General features: G+C 60.4%; 1 protein-coding gene across 1 annotated transcript in view; it reads left to right on the forward strand.

Annotated features, from left to right (window-relative positions):
• The first annotated feature begins 1,491 nt into the window (after nucleotides 1-1,491).
• The window catches only part of LOC140386079 (uncharacterized), a 182,564-nt gene continuing 168,413 nt past the window's right edge, over nucleotides 1,492-15,642 (forward strand). Inside the window, exons 1-3 of the mRNA XM_072468657.1 lie at nucleotides 1,492-1,772; nucleotides 2,993-3,385; nucleotides 3,503-3,837. Coding sequence (XP_072324758.1) covers nucleotides 1,492-1,772; nucleotides 2,993-3,385; nucleotides 3,503-3,837 — 1,009 coding nt within the window. The remainder of the gene's footprint in view (nucleotides 1,773-2,992; nucleotides 3,386-3,502; nucleotides 3,838-15,642) is intronic.

Raw genomic sequence — 15,642 nt, forward strand, 5'->3', positions numbered from 1 at the left:
TTGAAGCACTATCAATTACAATGAGACGAGAGTAGAGCGTAATCGAGGCTTTATTACACAGAGTTGTGTGGCCTCCTGCAGCTGCTGCCGAAATGGCTGCAGTTCGGTGAGCACACACATTTATACTCCGCCTACTGGGCGGAGCCAGCAGGCAGGGATCTACCCCCGTGCCTGTAGTACAGGAGCCTTACCGTAATACCCCTCATATACGTATTGTACAAACAGTGGTGACTACCACATTGCTTTTCTGATGATCTTTCCTAGTTTGACAGTTACCAGTTTCCTGTCTCTTTTTCAGATTGGAAGTCAAATCCCCCAACACCTTAATCTCCCCCAGGATGGTCAGAGGACTCTCACTCGCAACCAATCTCCGTCCACCTGCACCCTCCCCCTGAAGTTGTTCTCCTTTAACATAATAATGCCGGTTTGTTTCTGTAACTGTGATTTAGAACATGACTGAACTCTCTGATACGAGAAGCTTCTATGGGCTGCGCCCTTATCTATCATTTCTAACTAGATTCCTGCTCTTTCAGAGACCATTCAGCGTGAATTGTTTATATTTTTCACATGTTAGCTGGCTGGGGTCAGAGGTGAAGCGATATATTAGTGAATCTCTCCTCAGCTACTCTGCAATAACTCCTTGCTGATGAAATTGTAATTTAAGGAGTGGATCTAAATCAAGTGTAGGGAGTGGGAGCTGCGATGCCTCCTCTCAACAGCTCACTCGGATTCTCTTGCACCATTTCAGTAATTTCTTCGGTAATAAATCACAAAGAGTTGACTTGATCTGCTGCTCAATGAGCCAGGTATAATCCTGGAACCTGTCCTACATACCAGACATTATGGCAGCCTCTGAGCGGTGTTGTTTACAGTAGTACATCTTACTGCTGCTCACAGGAATGTCATACTTTGCAACTTCTGTAATAGTTCAGAAGTGTTGGACACATTTGGATCAGAACCTGTGAACTCGCCGTGTTTGTGTTAAGAATTGACAGGCTGTACACTCTGCTCTCTAAAACAATGAGCTCCATCAGGAGTCTGCTTGCTCACTTTCTGTCATTGAGCATTTCACAATGTTTTATGAATAAATTATATTTTGCTAAAAAAAACTTGCTCAACACAAACTGCAAACTGCAATCTTGTTAAAAGTCTTAAACACAGACGTTGCGAACACTTAGATACTAACTCATCGTCTACTCATTTTTTAATAATATAATAACCTTTATTGTCACAAGTAGTCTTACATTAACACTGCAATGAAGTTACTGTGAAAATCCCCTCGTTGCCACATTCCCCTAGTCGGGTACACAGAGGGAGAATTCAGAATGTCCAAATTACCGAACAGCACGTGTTTCGGGACTTGTGGGAGGAAACCAGAGCACCCGGAGAAACCCACGCAGACACGGGGAGAACGTGCAGACTCCGCACAGTGACCCAAGCCGGGAATCGAACCTGGGACCCTGGCGCTGTGAAGCCATAGTGCTAACCACTATGCTGCCCACTTTATACACCTGTTTACAGCTTCTCATAGTGAGCATTGCTCTGTTCGGGAGGTACTCGCTCTGCCTGATTCAGCCCATACTCCTGATTCTGCTCCAGTTCCTGATCCTGCTCCTGCTCCAGATACTGCTCCAGTTCCTGCTCATGATCCTGTACTTGTTCCTGCTCCAGTTCCTGATCCTGCTCCTGATCCTGCTCCTGCTCCTGCTCCTGCTCCAGCTCCTGTTCCTGGCCCTAATTCTGCCCCGTTTTGCTGTGTCTGTGTTCCCCCTGTACAATTGCTGTGCCACCTTGGAATCTTCTTACGGTTAATCATTGAATGCTGGAGGCCATTCAACGCATCCTGCCTGTGCTAGTCAGCCAATTAGCCCCAATTCCCATGATTTTCCCCATTGTCCTGAGAATATCTTCTTTTCCAGAAAATGTGCTAAATACCCTGAATCTGCATCGGACAGTGCTTGTCAGATTGTGACCACTTGCTGTTTTTAAAACAAATCTTCCTGCTGCCTTTCCTGTCAAATCCCAGTTGTTATTTTATTTGTGAGAGATCGCACCTCGGTGATCAGCTCAGCTGCTGGGTGACAGTCTTTAGAACATGAAGTTTGAGTTTTGCTGTCGGCTTTGTGAGGCTCTGGGTTTAGGCATTGGTTTGAATCCTCTCCCAGGAAGGCGTATTCAACAAGAGAGCTTCCCAATCCAGAGGAGGACAGTCCCAGAACCTTGGAGAAGTCGGAGTATTTTCAATCATCAGTTTTGTTGTAACAACAGACTGTGACCAGGGAAGAATAGATGTTGTAAGCTGGAGGTTATAATGAGTGAAGCAGTGTTGACAGCTTGAGTCTGTGCTCGGAGTCTGATCTATGAACATTGGAGGCGCCTAATCAGGTGTTATTGTTGGATGTGTGACAGAAAATCCTTCTGTGCTTTTGCAAGTGTTTTGAGGGAATCTCCATAATGATGATGCACAATTCCAGGGAAGGAAGAGCTTTTCCATCTTAACCACAGAGACGCACGGGGCTGGGATGAATCACTGACACAACAGAAAGAGTGATCCTTACCCAACCCGGGGGTGGGGGGGAGGTCACAACAATACCACAGTGTTTCCCGGGGGTGGGTATTTGGCTGTGACTGGGCTTTGTGATCACAGAAAACTCCCACATCAGTTGATGCGATACAAGCAGTGGTGTTATTTCAGATCCTAGTGGTCATTTGTTCCTGCTCTACTGTGTGAGGCAGCCCAAGCTCAGGCTCAGGGTGAGGAGTTGTGGCCGGCAGCGACAGCACTGAATGGTTGGTGGTGATAGCGGGAAAGTTGGGAACCTGAGGGACAATAGCTGATTCCAGGTGCTGGATTCTTTGGGAAGGAGGACTTGTGTTTCCGTTAAAAACACGAGGAAGGTAACGGGAAAGCAGCTCAGAGTGTGGAGGACTGAGCAGAGGACAGATCACTGTTAACAGTGTCTCACTGTGACTGCTGGAAGGTGTGATTCAGCGACACACGTGACTCCAAGTCTGGGTTCAAGTCCAGTTCTAGTTGTACAGCAGGAGATTGCAATGGTGGATTCAGCCTGACAGCAGACAGCAGGCCCAGGATCACATCCTGCAGCAGATCCCAGAACAGGTCCCAGAGCAGATCACAGAGCAGGTCCCAGAGGAGATCCAAGAGCAGATACCAGAGCAGGTCCCATAGCAGATCCCAGAGCAGGTCCCAGAGCAGATCCCAGAGTAGGTCCCAGAGCAGGTCCCAGAGCAGATCCCAGAGTAGGTCCCAGAGCAGATCCCAGAGTAGGTCCCAGAGCAGATCCCAGAGTAGGTCCCAGAGCATATCCCAGAGGAGGCCCCAGAGCAGATCCAAGAGTAGGTCCCAGAGCAGATCCCAAAGCAGGTTCCAGAGCAGATCCCAGAGTAGGTCCCAGAGCAGGTTCCAGAGCAGATCCCAGAGTAGGTCCCAGAGCATATCCCAGAGCAGGCCCCAGAGCAGATCCCAGAGCAGGTTCCAGAGCAGATCCCAGAGTAGGTCCCAGAGCAGGTTCCAGAGCAGATCCCAGAGTAGGTCCCAGAGCAGATCCCAGAGCAGGTTCCATGGCAGGTCCCAGAGCAAGTCCCAGAGCAGGTTCCAGAGCAGATCCCAGAGTAGGTCTCAGAGCAGATCGCAGAGCAGATCCCAGAGTAGGTCCCAGAGCGAGTCCCAGAGCAGATCCCAGATTAGGTCTCAGAGCAGGTTGCATGGCAGATCCCAGAGCAGGCCCCAGAGCAGATCGCAGAGCAGATCCCAGAGTAGGTCCCAGAGCGAGTCCCAGAGCAGATCCCAGATTAGGTCCCAGAGCAGATCCCAGAGTAGGTCCCAGGGCAGGCCCCAGAGAAGATCCCAGAGTAGGTCTCAGAGTAGGTCCCAGAGCAGCTCCAAGAGCAGGCCCCAGAGCAGATTCCAGAGTAGGTCCCAGAGCAGATTCCAGAGTAGGTCCCAGAGCAGATCCCAGAGCAGGTTCCAGAGCAGATCCCAGAGCAGGTTCCAGAGCAGATCCCAGAGTAGGTCCCAGAGCAGATCCCTGAGCAGGTCCCAGAGCAGATCCCAGATTACATACCAAAGTCCCATTGGAAGATGGGGGTACAGTGGTCCCACTGGGTGAGGGGGGGGGGGGGGGGGGGGCAGCTGATGTAGGTGGAAGACCATGATTGTCCCTCAAAGACGCCCTGAATTTTTAAATGACTAAAAACAAATTATGGCGACAGACTTTAGGTAATCATTGTGCAAGAACTGCCCTTCCACAGAAATTGAACCTAATTGACAAACTGTCCCTGTTCCAGTCTCTTCCTGATACGCTCAGCAAGGCCGCGCAGTGTTGGGGTCACGATGACTAGGCCGCGCAGTGCTGGGGTCACGTTGACTAGGCCGCGCAGTGCTGGGGTCACGTTGACTAGGCCGCGCAGTGCTGGGGTCACGTTGACTAGGCTGCGCAGTGCTGGGATCACGTTGACTGGGCCGCGCAGTGCTGGGGTCACGTTGACTGGGCCGCGCAGTGCTGGGGTCACGTTGACTAGGCCGCGCAGTGCTGAGGTCACGTTGACTAGGCCGCGCAGTGCTGGGGTCACGTTGACTAGGCCGCGCAGTGCTGGGGTCACGTTGACTGGGCCGCGCAGTGCTGGGCTCACGTTGACTAGGCCTCGCAGTGCTGGGGTCACGTTGACTCAGCCGTGCAGTGCTGGGGTCACATTGACTAGGCCTCGCAGTGCTGGGGTCACGTTGACTGGGCCACGCAGTGCTGGGCTCACGTTGACTAGGCCTTGCAGTGCTGGGGTCAGGTTGACTAGGCCTCGCAGTGCTGGGGTCACGGTGACTAGGCCTCGCAGTGCTGGGATCACGTTGACTGGGCCGCGCAGTGCTGGGGTCACGTTGACTAGGCCGCGCAGTGCTGGGATCACGTTGACTGGGCCGCGCAGTGCTGGGGTCACGTTGACTGGGCCGCGCAGTGCTGGGGTCACGTTGACTAGGCCGCGCAGTGCTGGGGTCACGTTGACTAGGCCTCGCAGTGCTGGGGTCACGTTGACTCGGCCGTGCAGTGCTGGGGTCACGTTGACTAGGCCTCGCAGTGCTGGGGTCACGTTGACTGGGCCACGCAGTGCTCGGGTCACGTTGACTAGGCCTTGCAGTGCTGGGGTCAGGTTGACTAGGCCTCGCAGTGCTCGGGTCACGGTGACTAGGCCTCGCAGTGCTGGGATCACGTTGACTGGGCCGCGCAGTGCTGGGGTCACGTTGACTAGGCCGCGCAGTGCTGGGGTCACGTTGTCTAGGCCGCGCAGTGCTGGGTCACGGTGACTGGGCCGCGCAGTGCTGGGGTCACGTTGACTAGGCCGCGCAGTGCTGGGATCACGTTGACCAGGCCGAGCAGTGCTGGTGTCATGTTGACTAGGCTGCACAGTGCTGGGGTCACGTTGACTGGGCCGCGCAGTGCTGGGGTCACGTTGACCAGGCCGAGCAGTGCTGGGGCCATGTTGACTAGGCTGCACAGTGCTGGGGTCCCGTTGACTGGGCCGCGCAGTGCTGGGGTCACGTTGACTAGGCCGCACAGTGCTGGGGTCACGTTGACTGGGCCGCGCAGTGCTGGGTCACGTTGACTAGGCCGTGCAGTGCTGGGGTCACGTTGACTGGGCCGCGCAGTGCTGGGGTCACGTTGACTAGGCCGCGCAGTGCTGGGGTCACGATGACTAGGCCGCGCAGTGCTGGGGTCACGTTGACTGGGCCGCGCAGTGCTGGGGTCACGTTGACTAGGCCGCGCAGTGCTGGGGTCACGATGACTAGGCCGTGCAGTGCTGGGGTCACGTTAACTGGGCCGCACAGTGCTGGGGTCACGTTGACTAGGCCGCACAGTGCTGGGGTCACGTTGATTGGGCCGCGCAGTGCTGGGGTCACGTTGACTAGGCCGCACAGTGCTGGGGTCACATTGACTGGGCCGCGCAGTGCTGGGGTCACGTTGACAGGGCCGCGCAGTGCTGGGGTCACGTTGACTAGGCCGCGCATTGCTGGGGTCACGATGACTAGGCCGCGCAGTGCTGGGGTCACGTTGACTGGGCCGCGCAGTGCTGGGGTCACGTTGAGTAGGCCGCGCAGTGCTGGGGTCACGATGACTAGGCCGTGCAGTGCTGGGGTCACGTTGACTGGGCCGCGCAGTGACCCTAGTCACGTTGACTAGGCCGTGCAGTGCTGGGGTCACGTTAACTGGGCCGCACAGTGCTGGGGTCACGTTGACTAGGCCGCACAGTGCTGGGTTCACGTTGATTGGGCCGCGCAGTGCTGGGGTCACGTTGACTAGGCCGCACAGTGCTGGGGTCACGTTGACTGGGCCGCGCAGTGCTGGGATCACGTTGAGTAGGCCGCGCAGTGCTGGGGTCACGATGACTAGGCCGTGCAGTGCTGGGGTCACGTTGACTAGGCCGTGCAGTGCTGGGGTCACATTGACTAGGCCGCGAAGTGCTAGGGTCACGTTGACTAGGCCGCGCAGTGCTGGGTTCACGTTGACTGGGCCGCACAGTGACCCTAGTCACGTTGACTAGGCCGCGCAGTGCTGGGTTCACTTTGACTGGGCCGCGCAGTGCTGGGATCACGTTGACTAGGCCGCGCAGTGCTGGGATCACGTTGTCTAGGCCGTGCAGTGCTGGGGTCACGTTGTCTAGGCCGTGCAGTGCTGAGGTCACGTTGACTAGGCCACGCAGTGCTGGGTCACGAAGACTAGGCCACGCAGTGCTGGGGTCACATTGACTAGACCGCGCAGTGCTGGGATCACGTTGACTAGGCCACGCAGTGCTGGGGTCACGTTGTCTAGGCCGTGCAGTGCTGAGGTCACGTTGACTAGGCCAAGTAGTGCTGGGTCACGAAGACTAGGCCGCGCAGTGCTGGGGTCACATTGACGAGGCCGCGCAGTGCTGGGTCACGTTGACTAGGCCGCGCAGTGCTGGGGTCATGTTGACTGGGCTGCACAGTGCTGGGGTCACGTTGACTAGGCCGCACAGTGCTGGGGTCACGTTGACTAGGCCGAGCAGTGCTGGGGTCATGTTGACTAGGCTGCACAGTGCTGGGGTCACGTTGACTAGGCCGCGCAGTGCTGGGGTCACGTTGACTGGGCCTCGCAGTGCTGGGGTGACGTTGACTAGGCCGCACAGTGCTGGGGTCACGTTGACTGGGCCGCGCAGTGCTGGGCTCACGTTGACTGGGCTGCACAGTGCTGGGGTCACGTTGACTAGGCCGCACAGTGCTGGGGTCACATTGACTAGGCCGAGCAGTGCTGGGGTCATGTTGACTAGGCCGCACAGTGCTGGGGTCACGTTGACTAGGCCGCGCAGTGCTGGGTTCACGTTGACTAGGCCGCGCAGTGCTGGGGTCACGTTGACTAGGCCGCGCAGTGCTGGGGTCACGTTAACTAGGCCGAGCAGTGCTGGGGTCATGTTGACTGGGCTGCACAATGCTGGGGTCACGTTGACTAGGCCGCACAGTGCTGGGGTCACGTTGACTAGGCCGCACAGTGCTGGGGTCACGTTGACTAGGCCGCACAGTGCTGGGGTCACGTTGACTAGGCCGCACAATGCTGGGGTCACGTTGACTAGGCCGCACAGTGCTGGGGTCACGTTGACTAGGCCGCGCAGTGCTGGGGTCACGTTGACTGGGCCGCACAGTGCTGGGGTCACGTTGACTAGGCCGCACAATGCTGGGGTCACGTTGACTAGGCCGCACAGTGCTGGGGTCACGTTGACTGGGCTGCACAGTGCTGGGGTCACGTTGACTGGGCCGCACAGTGCTGGGGTCACGTTGACTAGGCCGCACAATGCTGGGGTCACGTTGACTAGGCCGCACAGTGCTGGGGTCACGTTGACTGGGCCGCACAGTGCTGGGGTCACGTTGACTAGGCCGCACAATGCTGGGGTCACGTTGACTCGGCCGCACAGTGCTGGGGTCACGTTGACTAGGCCGCACAATGCTGGGGTCACGTTGACTAGGCCGCACAGTGCTGGGGTCACGTTGACTAGGCCGCACAATGCTGGGGTCACGTTGACTAGGCCGCACAGTGCTGGGGTCACGTTGACTGGGCCGCACAGTGCTGGGGTCACGTTGACTAGGCCGCACAATGCTGGGGTCACGTTGACTAGGCCGCACAGTGCTGGGGTCACGTTGACTAGGCCGCGCAGTGCTGGGGTCACGTTGACTGGACGGCACAGTGCTGGGGTCACGTTGACTAGGCCTCACAGTGCTGGGGTCACGTTGACTGGGCCTCGCAGTGCTGGGGTCACGTTGACTAGGCCGAGCAGTGCTGGGGTCACGTTGTCTAGGCCGTGCAGTGCTGAGGTCACATTGACTAGGCCAAGTAGTGCTGGGTCACGAAGACTAGGCCGCGCAGTGCTGGGGTCACATTGACGAGGCCGCGCAGTGCTGGGTCACGTTGACTAGGCCGCGCAGTGCTGGGGTCATGTTGACTGGGCTGCACAGTGCTGGGGTCACGTTGACTAGGCCGCACAGTGCTGGGGTCACGTTGACTAGGCCGAGCAGTGCTGGGGTCATGTTGACTAGGCTGCACAGTGCTGGGGTCACGTTGACTAGGCCGCGCAGTGCTGGGGTCACGTTGACTGGGCCTCGCAGTGCTGGGGTGACGTTGACTAGGCCGCACAGTGCTGGGGTCACGTTGACTGGGCCGCGCAGTGCTGGGCTCACGTTGACTGGGCTGCACAGTGCTGGGGTCACGTTGACTAGGCCGCACAGTGCTGGGGTCACATTGACTAGGCCGAGCAGTGCTGGGGTCATGTTGACTAGGCCGCACAGTGCTGGGGTCACGTTGACTAGGCCGCGCAGTGCTGGGTTCACGTTGACTAGGCCGCGCAGTGCTGGGGTCACGTTGACTAGGCCGCGCAGTGCTGGGGTCACGTTAACTAGGCCGAGCAGTGCTGGGGTCATGTTGACTGGGCTGCACAATGCTGGGGTCACGTTGACTAGGCCGCACAGTGCTGGGGTCACGTTGACTAGGCCGCACAGTGCTGGGGTCACGTTGACTAGGCCGCACAGTGCTGGGGTCACGTTGACTAGGCCGCACAATGCTGGGGTCACGTTGACTAGGCCGCACAGTGCTGGGGTCACGTTGACTAGGCCGCGCAGTGCTGGGGTCACGTTGACTAGGCCGCACAATGCTGGGGTCACGTTGACTAGGCCGCACAGTGCTGGGGTCACGTTGACTGGGCTGCACAGTGCTGGGGTCACGTTGACTAGGCCGCACAATCTGGGGTCACGTTGACTCGGCCGCACAGTGCTGGGGTCACGTTGACTAGGCCGCACAATGCTGGGGTCACGTTGACTAGGCCGCACAGTGCTGGGGTCACGTTGACTAGGCCGCACAATGCTGGGGTCACGTTGACTAGGCCGCACAGTGCTGGGGTCACGTTGACTGGGCCGCACAGTGCTGGGGTCACGTTGACTAGGCCGCACAATGCTGGGGTCACGTTGACTAGGCCGCACAGTGCTGGGGTCACGTTGACTAGGCCGCGCAGTGCTGGGGTCACGTTGACTGGACGGCACAGTGCTGGGGTCACGTTGACTAGGCCGCACAGTGCTGGGGTCACGTTGACTGGGCCTCGCAGTGCTGGGGTCACGTTGACTAGGCCGAGCAGTGCTGGGGTCACGTTGACTAGGCCTCGCAGTGCTGGGGTCACGTTGACTGGGCCTCGCAGTGCTGGGGTCACATTGACTGGGCCGCACAGTGCTGGGGTCACGTTGACTGGGCCGCACAGTGCTGGGGTCACGTTGACTGGGCCGCGTAGTGCTGGGGTCACGTTGACTAGGCCGCGCAGTGCTGGGGTCACGATGACTAGGCCGCGCAGTGCTGGGGTCACGATGACTAGGCCGCGCAGTGCTGGGGTCACGTTGACTAGGCCGCGCAGTGCTGGCGTCACGTTGACTGGGCCGCGCAGTGCTGGGGTCACGTTGACTGGGCCGCGCAGTGCTGGGATCACGTTGACTGGGCCGCGCAGTGCTGGGGTCACGTTGACTGGGCCGCGCAGTGCTGGGGTCACGATTACTAGGCCGTGCAGTGCTGGGGTCACGTTAACTGGGCCGCACAGTGCTGGGGTCACGTTGACTAGGCCGCACAGTGCTGGGGTCACGTTGACTAGGCCGCGCAGTGCTGGGTCACGTTGACTGGGCCGCGCAGTGCTAGGGTCACGTTGACTGGGCCGCGCAGTGCTGGGGTCACGTTGACTGGGCCGCGCAGTGCTGGGATCACGTTGACTAGGCCGCGCAGTGCTGGGGCCACGTTGATTGGGCCGCGCAGTGCTGGGTCACGTTGACTGGGCCGCGCAGTGCTGGGGTCACGTTGACTGGGCCGCGCAGTGCTGGGGTCACGTTGACTAGGCCGCGCAGTGCTGGGGTCACGTTGACTGGGCCGCGCAGTGCTGGGGTCACGTTGACTAGGCCGCGCAGTGCTGGGCTCACGTTGACTAGGCCGCGCAGTGCTGGGGTCACGTTGACTAGGCCGCGCAGTGCTAGGGTCACGTTGACTGGGCCGCGCAGTGCTGGGGTCACGTTGACTAAGCCGCGCTGTGCTGGGGTCACGTTGACTAGGCCGCGCAGTGCTGGGGTCACGTTGACTAGGCCGCGCAGTGCTAGGGTCACGTTGACTGGGCCGCGCAGTGCTGGGGTCACGTTGACTAGGCCGCGCAGTGCTAGGGTCACGTTGACTAGGCCGCGCAGTGCTGGTGTCACGTTGACTGGGCCGCGCAGTGCTGGGGTCACGTCGACTGGGCCGCGCAGTGCTGGGGTCACGTTGACTAGGCCGCGCAGTGCTGGGGTCACGTTGACTAGGCCGCGCAGTGCTGGGTCACGTTGACTGGGCCGCGCAGTGCTGGGGTCACGTTGACTGGGCCGCGCAGTGCTGGGGTCACGTTGACTAGGCCGCGCAGTGCTGGGGTCACGTTGACTAGGCCGCGCAGTGCTGGGGTCACGTTGACTAGGCCGCGCAGTGCTAGGGTCACGTTGACTGGGCCGCGCAGTGCTGGGGTCACGTTGACTGGGCCGCGCATTGCTAGGGTCACGTTGACTAGGCCGCGCAGTGCTGGTGTCACGTTGACTGGGCCGCGCAGTGCTGGGGTCACGTCGACTGGGCCGCGCAGTGCTGGGGTCACGTTGACTAGGCCGCGCAGTGCTGGGGTCACGTTGACTAGGCCGCGCAGTGCTGGGTCACGTTGACTGGGCCGCGCAGTGCTGGGGTCACGTTGACTGGGCCGCGCAGTGCTGGGGTCACGTTGACTGGGCCGCGCAGTGCTGGGGTCACGTTGACTAGGCCGCACAGTGCTGGGGTCACGTTGACTAGGCCGCGCAGTGCTGGGCTCACATTGACTAGACCACGCAGTGCTGGGGTCACATTGACTAGGCCGCGCAGTGCTAAGATCACGTTGACTGGGCCGCGCAGTGCTGGGGTCACGTTGACTAGGCCGCGCAGTGCTGGGGTCACGTTGACTAGGCCGAGCAGTGCTGGGGTCACGTTGACTAGGCCGCGCTGTGCTGGGGTCACGTTGACTAGGCCGCGCAGTGCTGGGGTCACGTTGACTAGGCCGCGCAGTGCTAGGGTCACGTTGACTGGGCCGCGCAGTGCTGGGGTCACGTTGACTGGGCCGCGCATTGCTAGGTTCACGTTGACTGGGCCGCGCAGTGCTAGGGTCACGTTGACTAGGCCGCGCAGTGCTGGTGTCACGTTGACTGGGCCGCGCAGTGCTGGGGTCACGTCGACTGGGCCGCGCAGTGCTGGGGTCACGTTGACTAGGCCGCGCAGTGCTGGGGTCACGTTGACTAGGCCGCGCAGTGCTGGGTCACGTTGACTGGGCCGCGCAGTGCTGGGGTCACGTTGACTGGGCCGCGCAGTGCTGGGGTCACGTTGACTAGGCCGCGCAGTGCTGGGGTCACGTTGACTAGGCCGCGCAGTGCTGGGGTCACGTTGACTAGGCCGCGCAGTGCTAGGGTCACGTTGACTGGGCCGCGCAGTGCTGGGGTCACGTTGACTGGGCCGCGCATTGCTAGGTTCACGTTGACTGGGCCGCGCAGTGCTAGGGTCACGTTGACTAGGCCGCGCAGTGCTGGTGTCACGTTGACTGGGCCGCGCAGTGCTGGGGTCACGTCGACTTGGCCGCGCAGTGCTGGGGTCACGTTGACTAGGCCGCGCAGTGCTGGGGTCACGTTGACTAGGCCGCGCAGTGCTGGGTCACGTTGACTGGGCCGCGCAGTGCTGGGGTCACGTTGACTGGGCCGCGCAGTGCTGGGGTCACGTTGACTGGGCCGCGCAGTGCTGGGGTCACGTTGACTAGGCCGCACAGTGCTGGGGTCACGTTGACTAGGCCGCGCAGTGCTGGGCTCACATTGACTAGACCACGCAGTGCTGGGGTCACATTGACTAGGCCGCGCAGTGCTAAGATCACGTTGACTGGGCCGCGCAGTGCTGGGGTCACGTTGACTAGGCCGCGCAGTGCTGGGGTCACGTTGACTAGGCCGAGCAGTGCTGGGGTCACGTTGACTAGGCCGCGCAGTGCTGGGCTCACATTGACTAGACCACGCAGTGCTGGGGTCACATTGACTAGGCCGCGCAGTGCTAAGATCACGTTGACTGGGCCGCGCAGTGCTGGGGTCACGTTGACTGGGCCGCACAGTGCTGGGGTCACGATGACTAGGCCGAGCAGTTCTGGGGTCACGTTGACTAGGCCGCGCAGTGCTGGGGTCACGTTTACTAGGCCGCGCAGTGCTGGGGTCACATTCACTGGGCCGCGCAGTGCTAAGATCACGTTGACTGGGCCGCGCAGTGCTGGGGTCACGTTGACTGGGCCGCGCAGTGCTGGGTCACGTTGACTAGGCCGCACAGTGCTGGGGTCACGTTGACTGGGCCGCGCAGTGCTGGGGTCACGTTGACTGGGCCGCGCAGTGCTAAGATCACATTGACTAGGCCGCACAGTGCTGGGGTCACGTTGACTAGGCCGCACAGTGCTGGGGTCACATTGACTAGGCCGAGCAGTGCTGGGGTCATGTTGACTAGGCCGCACAGTGCTGGGGTCACGTTGACTAGGCCGCGCAGTGCTGGGTTCACGTTGACTAGGCCGCGCAGTGCTGGGGTCACGTTGACTAGGCCGCGCAGTGCTGGGGTCACGTTAACTAGGCCGAGCAGTGCTGGGGTCATGTTGACTGGGCTGCACAATGCTGGGGTCACGTTGACTAGGCCGCACAGTGCTGGGGTCACGTTGACTAGGCCGCACAGTGCTGGGGTCACGTTGACTAGGCCGCACAGTGCTGGGGTCACGTTGACTAGGCCGCACAATGCTGGGGTCACGTTGACTAGGCCGCACAGTGCTGGGGTCACGTTGACTAGGCCGCGCAGTGCTGGGGTCACGTTGACTGGGCCGCACAGTGCTGGGGTCACGTTGACTAGGCCGCACAATGCTGGGGTCACGTTGACTAGGCCGCACAGTGCTGGGGTCACGTTGACTGGGCTGCACAGTGCTGGGGTCACGTTGACTGGGCCGCACAGTGCTGGGGTCACGTTGACTAGGCCGCACAATGCTGGGGTCACGTTGACTAGGCCGCACAGTGCTGGGGTCACGTTGACTGGGCCGCACAGTGCTGGGGTCACGTTGACTAGGCCTCGCAGTGCTGGGGTCACGTTGACTAGGCCGAGCAGTGCTGGGGTCACGTTGTCTAGGCCGTGCAGTGCTGAGGTCACGTTGACTAGGCCAAGTAGTGCTGGGTCACGAAGACTAGGCCGCGCAGTGCTGGGGTCACATTGACGAGGCCGCGCAGTGCTGGGTCACGTTGACTAGGCCGCGCAGTGCTGGGGTCATGTTGACTAGGCCGCACAGTGCTGGGGTCATGTTGACTGGGCCGCACAGTGCTGGGGTCACATTGACTAGGCCGAGCAGTGCTGGGGTCATGTTGACGAGGCCGCACAGTGCTGGGGTCACGTTGACTAGGCCGCGCAGTGCTGGGTTCACGTTGACTAGGCCGCACAGTGCTGGGGTCACGTTGACTAGGCCGCGCAGTGCTGGGGTCACGTTAACTAGGCCGAGCAGTGCTGGGGTCATGTTGACTGGGCTGCACAATGCTGGGGTCACGTTGACTAGGCCGCACAGTGCTGGGGTCACGTTGACTAGGCCGCACAGTGCTGGGGTCACGTTGACTAGGCCGCACAGTGCTGGGGTCACGTTGACTAGGCCGCACAATGCTGGGGTCACGTTGACTAGGCCGCACAGTGCTGGGGTCACGTTGACTAGGCCGCGCAGTGCTGGGGTCACGTTGACTGGGCCGCACAGTGCTGGGGTCACGTTGACTAGGCCGCACAATGCTGGGGTCACGTTACTAGGCCGCACAGTGCTGGGGTCACGTTGACTGGGCTGCACAGTGCTGGGGTCACGTTGACTGGGCCGCACAGTGCTGGGGTCACGTTGACTAGGCCGCACACTGCTGGGGTCACGTTGACTAGGCCGCACAGTGCTGGGGTCACGTTGACTGGGCCGCACAGTGCTGGGGTCACGTTGACTAGGCCGCACAATGCTGGGGTCACGTTGACTCGGCCGCACAGTGCTGGGGTCACGTTGACTAGGCCGCACAATGCTGGGGTCACGTTGACTAGGCCGCACAGTGCTGGGGTCACGTTGACTAGGCCGCACAATGCTGGGGTCACGTTGACTAGGCCGCACAGTGCTGGGGTCACGTTGACTGGGCCGCACAGTGCTGGGGTCACGTTGACTAGGCCGCACAATGCTGGGGTCACGTTGACTAGGCCGCACAGTGCTGGGGTCACGTTGACTAGGCCGCGCAGTGCTGGGGTCACGTTGACTGGACGGCACAGTGCTGGGGTCACGTTGACTAGGCCGCACAGTGCTGGGGTCACGTTGACTGGGCCTCGCAGTGCTGGGGTCACGTTGACTAGGCCGAGCAGTGCTGGGGTCACGTTGACTAGGCCTCGCAGTGCTGGGGTCACGTTGACTGGGCCTCGCAGTGCTGGGGTCACATTGACTGGGCCGCACAGTGCTGGGGTCACGTTGACTGGGCCGCACAGTGCTGGGGTCACGTTGACTGGGCCGCGTAGTGCTGGGGTCACGTTGACTAGGCCGCGCAGTGCTGGGGTCACGATGACTAGGCCGCGCAGTGCTGGGGTCACGATGACTAGGCCGCGCAGTGCTGGGGTCACGTTGACTAGGCCGCGCAGTGCTGGCGTCACGTTGACTGGACCGCGCAGTGCTGGGGTCACGTTGACTGGGCCGCGCAGTGCTGGGATCACGTTGACTGGGCCGCGCAGTGCTGGGGTCACGTTGACTGGGCCGCGCAGTGCTGGGGTCACGATTACTAGGCCGTGCAGTGCTGGGGTCACGTTAACTGGGCCGCACAGTGCTGGGGTCACGTTGACTAGGCCGCACAGTGCTGGGGTCACGTTGACTAGGCCGCGCAGTGCTGGGTCACGTTGACTGGGCCGCGCAGTGCTAGGGTCACGTTGACTGGGCCGCGCAGTGCTGGGGTCACGTTGACTGGGCCGCGCAGTGCTGGGATCACGTTGACTAGGCCGCGCAGTGCTGGGGCCACGTTGACTGGGCCGCGCAGTGCTGGGTCACGTTGACTGGGCCGCGCAGTGCTGGGGT

The sequence above is a fragment of the Scyliorhinus torazame genome, chromosome 11 (assembly GCF_047496885.1).
Source record: "Scyliorhinus torazame isolate Kashiwa2021f chromosome 11, sScyTor2.1, whole genome shotgun sequence".
NCBI lineage: Eukaryota > Metazoa > Chordata > Chondrichthyes > Carcharhiniformes > Scyliorhinidae > Scyliorhinus > Scyliorhinus torazame.